Genomic DNA, 9,398 nt, shown 5'->3' on the forward strand with positions numbered 1-9,398 from the left:
TCTATTTGTGGCACAAAGGCATCCGCATCCAACCATGCATTAATATGGTCGGTCGGGCTTTATGTCCTTGTGAACATATGGAATGTATGTTTAACACAAACTCACTCACACACGCGCACACACACACACACACACACACACACACATGTCTGCTAGGCTGAAGGAGTTCAGGGTTGGTTTATTGGACAGTCGTAGTCATTAAATATGTCAGTAGGTCTGTTCTCCAGGTCTGGACGCCAGTCTGTTCTCCAGGTCTGGACGCCAGTCTGTTCTCCAGGTCTGGACGCCAGTCTGTTCTCCAGGTCTGGACGCCAGTCTGTTCTCCAGGTCTGGACGCCAGTCTGTTCTCCAGGTCTGGACGCCAGTCTGTTTTCCAGGTCTGGACGCCAGTCTGTTCTCCAGGTCTGGACGCCAGTCTGTTCTCCAGGTCTGGACGCCAGTCTGTTCTCCAGGTCTGGACGCCAGTCTGTTCTCCAGGTCTGGACGCCAGTCTGTTCTCCAGGTCTGGACGCCAGTCTGTTCTCCAGGTCTGGACGCCAGTCTGTTTTCCAGGTCTGGACGCCAGTCTGTTCTCCAGGTCTGGACGCCAGTCTGTTTTTCAGGTTGTTGTTGTTGTTTGGCAAGGCAACAATGTGTCATTCAGCTACCTAGGCTACTCTATTGTTGCTTGGCAACCCAGACTCCTTGCTCTGGCCAAACACAGACACAATGAGCCTGGATCTGAGTACATCCCCGACACTTCACTGAATGCCAACACATTTCGGGGAGCCGTCTGATTGGTCCAGAAACCAATGGGTAGAACCAGAGCCAGAATACATTTGGGTAAAGCCGTCAGTTAAAAAAATGTGGCATCGGCTTTGATATACTCTGATTAGATCCCACCTGGTCGGACAGTTATAGGCCTATCGAGCTGACATTCAACACATGTAAGTTGATGGAGGATGAGGTATTTTCTTGGAAGTTAGGGGTTTGATGAGTGTAGCACAGAGCGGGTTCAGGAGAGGGAGGTCTGCCACGGTGACCGTTAAGAGGTGATGAGTGTTGCGTCATTTTTGACATTGAGAAAGTTTTACGATACCATGTGGAGGGAAGGGTTGTTGATCAAGTTGAGTGCGTCGGGTATTGGTCGGACGACTATATAACTGGATCATGGACTTCCTGTTTGATCGAGTCATACAGACGAGGTTGGGGTCAGAATTGTCGATGTGATTTGATCAATGGTACTCCTCAGGGAAGTGTGGTTAGTCCTGTGTTCTTCAACCTGATGATAGATTACTTTTCTTTTTTTTCTTTTTTAACTGAGTTATTTTGGACGCAGTATTTGCACCCTACTGCAATTATACTACATTCTAACTACAGTTATACTGCATTCTAATTAGTTATACTACAGCGTACTGCAGTTATGCTACATTCTGGCTACAGTTATACTGAACTCTGGCTACAGTTATACTGCACTCTAACTACAGTTATACTACATTCTAACTAGTTATACTACAGTGTACTGCAGTTATACTACATTCTGGCTACAGTTATACTGAACTCTGGCTACAGTTATACTGCACTCTGGCTACAGTTATACTGAACTCTGGCTACAGTTATACTGCACTCTGGCTACAGTTATACTGCACTCTGACTACAGTTATACTGCACTCTAACTACAGTTATACTAGTTATACTGCACTCTGGCTACAGCTATACTACATTCTAACTACAGTTATACTACAGTGTACTGCAGTTATACTGCAATCTTTTTTTCTTAAGGGAAGACATCTTCAACCATGAATAAATATCAGTGGAAGGTATAATAATCAAGTTGCGAACGTTTGCAGGAAGAACAGGTTTCAAGGAGTTTCCATGAGAAGAAGATTTCAGGGTGGTATTTTAATTTGACATGTTTAGCTGTCTGTGTAGTTTCTTCTGGCAGACTATTAAAACAGAGTTGTTATTCTGCTATGTGGTTACTTACGGTACCTGCGCTTAAAAAGGAATAGCCATTTAATCAGTTAAACTCTATCGCACTCAAGTGGCCAACAAAGAAACTACACCATTCTTCTAATCTTTTTTTGTTTGTTTTTGGAATGGAGTTAGTTACAAACTTCACTTCACTTCAGAGGTTTATCAATTAAAGATTTATGTTCCTGTGAGGGCACTTCTAATGTGGAATTGGTACATGACACACGCAGCAAGACACAGAGATGATGTAGGCTAAACAAGTAACAGTCAGCATGGAAGAGACAGGAAGACAAACAGTATATAACGTTTTCAAGCAATCAATCACACACAAAACTAGATTATGGTCATACACTTTACATAACTCGGGTTCAACCAAAATTCGTTTCTTCTTTCTAGGGAGCTTTTTTTTCCTGGAAACTGTGCTTCTGTTTTGTTCTTTGGGGTTGCGATACTGTAAAACACGTTGACAACCATCATGGTACTGATGAAAGACAAACCCACACACGAACAAAGTGTTAATTAACCTACGTCTTGGTTGTTTCATGTATCTACCTACCTTGATGTGTATCTGAAGGGGCATATGACAGTATTACAAGCAGCATGCCTTCAGCCGTTGCTCATTGGATCGTGACACAGCAGCAGCGGGAGGCGGACCGTGTGTGTGTGTGTGTCTTGAACAACATTAGCGCGAACAAGAAGAGTACAATCGGCTGTTCGCTTTCTAAATAAAAGTCCCCAAAATTAAACTGATGCAAACGGATGAAAACGTTGGAATCATGCCACAACTAGACTGGATAATGCTAAACAAGGTTGGAATGTTATATAAATTCAACAAAATAAAATAATTTGTTAATTTCACCCCCAAAAATCTGGTGAAATCATATATGAAATTGTGTATGTATTGTAATGACCCGGCTGGGTCATAAAAGGAAAAGAGACGGACTCCAGGTGTGCAGGTCAGAACACAGGTTTATTCCTAAACTGGGCTATTGTTCTGGCCACAGCCCACGCCGCTAAATACCGAACGTACACAATTACACCATGTCGAGTTAAGGGTCACCCCCATAGGAACAGATCAAGGCCCCGAACAGAAAGAGAGAGAGAGATGAGACAGTAATCCCTATTTATGCATTTCCAAATCCGCGGGATTACCCATCATACCCCCCCACCCTTTCCCTCTGTCCTGACACATTTAACCCCTGCTAGTAGCCATGAGAACCATAACACACCCACAAACACAGAACACAATACCGGGTCGTTACATATCCCCCCCTTTCTAAATCCTAGCCCCTAGGGTTACACAACAAAATCCTTAAAACGACCCGGAGGTCGCATCAGTCTCTTGGGCCTCCCCGTGGCTCTCACCGGTGAACCCCCAGAACACTCATCTGCACCAATGTCATTTCCAGCGCCCTCTGAAGAAGCAGCCCCCATCCCAGGCTCAGGTTGCGCTAGAGTCTCCTCGTTAGACTGTTCCCGTGGGCTCACATCAGAGACCTCACTCCCATTTCCTACCGTTTTCCTCCCTCTGTAGGGTGCCAATCGGTCCCGGTGGACCACCACCTTCCTGCTCCGTGGGGGGACCTCCACCCGGTACGTCACCTCCCCCACTCTCTCTATCACCAGACACGGCCCCACCCATGCACTGTCCAGCTTTAGGCACCGGCCCTTCTTGCGCTTGGGGTTGTGAAGCCACACACATTCTCCCGCTCCAAAGTGCCTCCCCCTAGCGCGCGAGTCGTAGTGGCGCTTTTGGCGGACCCCTGCGTTCTCGAGTTGCTCTCTTGCGAAGGTGTGAGCCGCTTCTAACCGGTTCTGCAGACGACACACACATAGTTCGGGCCAGGCAAAACCCCGTCGTCATTATCAGGAGGGTGACCAAACGTCAGTTCGGCTGGGGTGCGCAACTCACGACCTAACATTAGTAGCGCTGGGGAGCACGCAGTCGATTCTTGAACAGCCGACCTACATGCCATAAGAATAAACGGTAAGTGGGTGTCCCAATCTCTCTGGTGTTTTGAGGTAACGATGGCCAGCTGCTGTGCTAACGTTCTGTTAAATCTTTCCACCAGCCCATCACTCTGGGGGTGAAGTGGAGTAGTGCGCGTCTTCTCCGCGCCTAACCGTCTACACAACTCTGAGAACACCCGTGACTCGAAGTTTCTCCCCTGGTCGCTGTGAATAGACTGTGGCACCCCAAACCGACTGATTATTCCCCCCACCAACGCATCAGCTACTGTCGCTGCCTCCTGGTCTGGGAGAGCGTAAGCCTCCGGCCACTTGGTGAAGTAGTCCATAGCGGTTAGAATCCACCTGTTACCGCTGTCTGTGGTTGGAAACGGCCCCACTATGTCTACCCCCAGTCTCTCCATGGGCTCCCCTACTGGGAATTGTTGTAGGAGGGCGTGTGACTGACCTGGAGGTCCTTTTTTAGCAGCACACTCGTCACACTGCCTACAAAAGTCCTCAACATCCCTCCTGTGCCTGGCCCAATAGAAGCCTTTACGCACGCGCTTTAACGTTTTGGAGACCCCAAAATGCCCTGCGCCAACTCCCCCATGAAGCTGCTGTAACACGCTCCCCTGCAGCCTTTTGGGCACCACTACCTGCCACGTAATTTCTCCAGTCGCTGGCTTTTTCCACCCCCTCTGGAGCACTCCCTCAGCCACTCTAAGGACTGTGAATTTAGCCCACAGTCCCTTGGTGACTGGTGATAGAGGGGCTACTTCCCCCCACGGCGGTCGTCTTCTCTCTTCCACCCACCGCAGCACAGAACGCAGCTCTGCGTCCTCCTCCTGGCGACGCCTCCACTCCCCAACGTCCACAGCCTCAAGCTCCCGGCACTCTGTCACCCTCAGCTGACTCACCGTGGCGGTGACTCCCTCCTCCCTGCACAGTTCTCTCTCTCGCTCCACCCGTTTGGCGCAGTACCCACAGCCATCCTCAGCACACGGGCGGCGGGACAAGGCGTCTGCATTGCTGTGGCGAAGGCCGGCTCTGTGCTCCACCTGGAAGTCGTAGGGTTGCAGCTCCTCCAGCCAGCGGGCAATCTGACCCTCTGGCTCCTTGAAGGAGAGAAGCCACTGCAGGGCGGAGTGATCCGTCCGGACCACAAACGGCAGGCCCCCCAGGTAGTACTTGAAATGGCGTACTGCTGCCACGACAGCCAAAAGCTCTCTTCTTGTCACGCAGTAGCGTTTCTCAGCCTTATCAAAAGTTCTGCTGTAATAAGCTACTACGTGTTCCCCATCAGGACCACGCTGAGCCAGCACAGCCCCCAAACCCTCATTGCTTGCGTCGGTGTCCAGGATGAACGGACGGTTCGGGTCTGGTGAGGCCAGGACAGGGGCCTCCATCAGGGCACGTTTGAGGGCCTCAAATGCCCGCTGGTGCTCTTCGGTCCACTGAAAAACAGTGTCCTCCTTGAGAAGGTGGTTCAAAGGAGCCGCTACCCCCGCAAACCCCTTCACAAACCTACGATAGTAGGATGCCAGCCCCAGGAAGCTCTTAACCTCTTTTTTCCCCCCTGGAACTGGCCACCCCCTCACAGCCTCTACTTTGTCTGGCATCGTGCTGATGCCCTCACCACCCAGCTGATGCCCCAGGAACGCCACCTCCCTTTGCATGAAATGGCACTTTCCCGGATGTAATTTTAGCCCCGCCCCCGAGATCCTCTCCAACACTCGCCTAATTGCCCCCAGTGCCCCCTCAAACGATGTGCCGTGCACCAATATGTCGTCTAGGTACACAACACACTCGTCTCTCGGAACCCCCGCCAGCACTCTGTCCATGAGCCTCTCAAAGGTGGCAGGAGCATTACAGAGCCCGAAGCACAGCACCTTGAACTGCCAATGGCCCCTATCTGTGGAGAAGGCCGTTTTTTCACGTGCCCCTGGCGAGAGGGGCACCTGCCAGTAGCCACTGCGCAGATCAAGGGAGGAGAACCACGAGGACCCTCTCACGTGGTCTAGCGACTCATCAATCCTCGGTAGGGGATAAGAGTCTTTAGTGGTGACAGAATTTAGGCCCCTGTAGTCAACACAAAACCTAAGTTTACCCCCTTTCTTAGGCACCATGACAACCGGCGCGGACCATGGGCTATCTGATGGCTCAATGAAATCAGCCCGCAACATGTCAACAATAGCTGTGTCTGCTGCTTCCCTTCTGGCAAGGGGAATACGACGGGGCCGAATTTTAATGGGTCGGGCGTCCCCAGTGTCTATTTCGTGCTGAACTAGGTGCGTTTGTCCTACCTCATCTTCCCCCCAAGCGAAGCTATCTTTAAAGTCCAACAGCAGCTGCTTTAACTGTCTCTGTTGTCTCTCATCCAGACCCTGACAGTTCTTCAGCCACACAGCCTCGACGGCGTCGATAGCTTCCTCCTTCCCCCCGTCGGGCTGATGGGGTGAAGGAGCCAGTGTGTTTTGGGCTACTGAGCTGCCTGTGCTTGCACCATGATGGGGAGTGAAGGCCGTCGCCGCTGGAGACAGCTGCTGAAATGGCACAACGACCAAGGGAGCAGCCGGGATGACCGGTGGAGTTTCTGCAAGCTTGGAGGAAGACGGAGGGACAGCCCTGCCCCCTGCTGGCCCTCCCGAAGTCGACATTCCCACTGTGGGCCCCCCCGACAGCCTCAAAGTGCCCGACGCTAAGTCCAACTGAGCCCCACAGTTTTTCAAAAAGTCCATTCCCAGTATACAGGGGTCCTGCACCGCTGCTACCCATGCCGGACACCCCACAGTTCTCCCCCCCACAGTCACAGATAGCTGACACTTCCCTAACATGGGGGCTAGCTCCCCCGTGACAGTCCGTAGCTGGACAAGGGTCGGCTCCACCCGCACCCCAACAGGTAGTATGTCTGGTCTCACCAGGGTTACTGTAGAGCCCGTGTCGACCAGGGCCAAACATTCCACCCCCTCTACCTTGACGATGACATTACAGAAGTCCCCAACGGTTGTACGTCCCACCACAACTACCGGACTAGGAAACACGGCGGCAGCTACACCCTGGGGGAGCAGGTCCCCACCCTCTTGTCTGCGCTGCTGGGTACCTCTTTTGCTTACAGTGGGTTCGGGGGCGGGGGGGTGGGTCCGCGCTGCCCCCTGCGCGAGAACCCGCCGTCGTTTCCCTGGGACGGGGGAATCTGCCACACTCCCGCTGAATGTGGCCAGGCTGGCCACAACCCCAGCAGACAATAGGAGTCGAGCTGCCTGGAGCCCCTCTCCATGACAAGCGAAGCAGTCTTGACTAGCCCGCACAACTCATCGACCCACTCTGGTTTCGTGACCCCTGGCACCCCAGCCACCGCTGCTCTCACCTCTGGTTGACTGGCGACTTCCACTCTCACTCCCTCACCCCAGATCAGCTCCCTCTTCCTGGCTGTCTCCACTGCAGCCCGCAGAGATGGTGGGTCCGCCATCTGAACATGCTTACCCAGTTCGGTGGAAGAGAGCGCTCTAATAAAACTGTCCCGTGCCAGCTCGTCTTGCACCCCAATCGGCATAGTTGCATAAGCCCGCCTGGTCAGGCTCAGAATACCACTTGCCAACGCCTTTAATGATTCCCCCTTTAGTCTCTTTTTGTTACTCAGTTCAATCCGCAGCATGTTGGGCTGCGCGTCGCTGCCGAAAGGGCCCCCCAATGCCTCCACTAGCGCACCGTAGTCGCCCCTCTCGTCCGGGGCTAGCGTTAACAGGCATTCCGACGCCTCCTCTGCCAGGCTCAGGGCAAGCTGTAACGCTTTCGTCTCGTCAGACCACCTCCCGGCTCTAGCCAACAACTCGAATTGAGTGAAAAAAACTTCCCATTTACCTTGTCCATTGAACTTTGGTAGTTTAGCCGCTACCGTGGCTAATGGCAATAGGCCGCTGCCATCTCTGTTTACATACGCAGGCCCCGCCATTTCCGCACCCGGTGACGTCGATATCCCCGTCGCCGTGACGTCTGCTCTCGAGCGGTGTGAAGGAAAACCCGCCAGTTCTGCCATCTTGCTGACTGACAATTTAACTCCCGCCATGTGGCCCTCCAGCTCATCTACGGCAGTCGCCGCCCGACCCTCCCGACCGGGTACCCCCGAGCCCACAACGGACACTTTGTCCGACTCTTCCTTAATTTTCTGCCTCGCCCCAAGCATCATGACCGTAGATGCGAGTTACGCTAAAGCCAACCCGGCCTATACTGAACAGCTAACTCGCCTAGTCTCGATCCCGTAGTTCGAAAGCACTTCTGACGCCAATGTAATGACCCGGCTGGGTCATAAAAGGAAAAGAGACGGACTCCAGGTGTACAGGTCAGAACACAGGTTTATTCCTAAACTGGGCTATTGTTGTGGCCACAGCCCACGCCGCTAAATACCGAACGTACACAATTACACCATGTCGAGTTAAGGGTCACCCCCATAGGAACAGATCAAGGCCCCGAACAGAAAGAGAGAGAGAGATGAGACAGTAATCCCTATTTATGCATTTCCAAATCCCGCGGGATTACCCATCATACCCCCCCACCCTTTCCCTCTGTCCTGACACATTTAACCCCTGCTAGTAGCCATGAGAACAATAACACACCCACAAACACAGAACACAATACCGGGTCGTTACAGTATAGACTAAAGAATTGCATTCTGGTCATACGTATAATATAATGTATAACCTTACCTATGGATTTTGGGTGTGTTGGAGTGTCAGTGTGTAGAATCCTGTCAGTGTGTAGAGTCTTGTCAGAGTCCTGTCTGTGTGTAGAGTCCTGTCTGAGTGTAGAGTCCTGTCAGAGTGTGTAGAGTCCTGTCAGAGTCCTGTCAGAGTGTGTAGAGTCCTGTCAGAGTCCTGTCAGAGTATAGAGTCCTGTGAGTGTGTAGAGTCCTGTCAGAGTCCTGTCAGAGTGTAGAGTCCTGTCAGAGTGTGTAGAGTCCTGTCAGAGTCCTGTCAGAGTGTAGAGTCCTGTCAGAGTGTGTAGAGTCCTGTCAGAGTCCTGTCAGAGTGTAGAGTCCTGTCAGAGTGTGTAGAGTCCTGTCAGAATCCTGTCAGAGTATAGAGTCCTGTGAGTGTGTAGAGTCCTGTCAGAGTGTGTAGAGTCCTGTCAGAGTGTAGAGTCCTGTCAGAGTGTGTAGAGTCCTGTCAGAGTCCTGTCAGTGTGTAGAGTCCTGTCAGAGTGTGTAGAGTCCTGTCAGAGTGTAGAGTCCTGTCAGAGTGTGTAGAGTCCTGTCAGAGTCCTGTCAGAGTATAGAGTCCTGTGAGTGTGTAGAGTCCTGTCAGAGTCCTGTCAGAGTGTAGAGTCCTGTCAGAGTGTGTAGAGTCCTGTTAGAGTGTAGAGTCCTGTCAGAGTGTGTAGAGTCCTGTTAAAGTGTAGAGTCCTGTCAGAGTCCTGTCAGAGTGTAGAGTCCTGTCAGAGTGTGTAGAGTCCTGTCTGTGTGTAGAGTTCTATCAGTGTGTAGAGTCCTGTTAGAGTGT

General features: G+C 51.7%; 1 protein-coding gene across 1 annotated transcript; it reads right to left on the bottom strand.

The window, feature by feature from the left end:
- Positions 1-3,249: 3,249 nt before the first annotated feature.
- LOC115165110 (uncharacterized) lies at positions 3,250-8,089 on the bottom strand. Its single transcript, XM_029718144.1, has 3 exons — positions 7,227-8,089; positions 3,786-7,125; positions 3,250-3,630 (listed from the first exon to the last, which is right to left on the bottom strand). The coding sequence occupies exons 1-3, from the start codon at positions 8,087-8,089 to the stop codon at positions 3,250-3,252; spliced, it is 4,584 nt and encodes a 1,527-aa protein (XP_029574004.1).
- Positions 8,090-9,398: the final 1,309 nt, after the last annotated feature.

This window comes from Salmo trutta, chromosome 27 (genome assembly GCF_901001165.1).
Source record: "Salmo trutta chromosome 27, fSalTru1.1, whole genome shotgun sequence".
Classification (NCBI taxonomy): Eukaryota; Metazoa; Chordata; class Actinopteri; order Salmoniformes; family Salmonidae; genus Salmo; species Salmo trutta.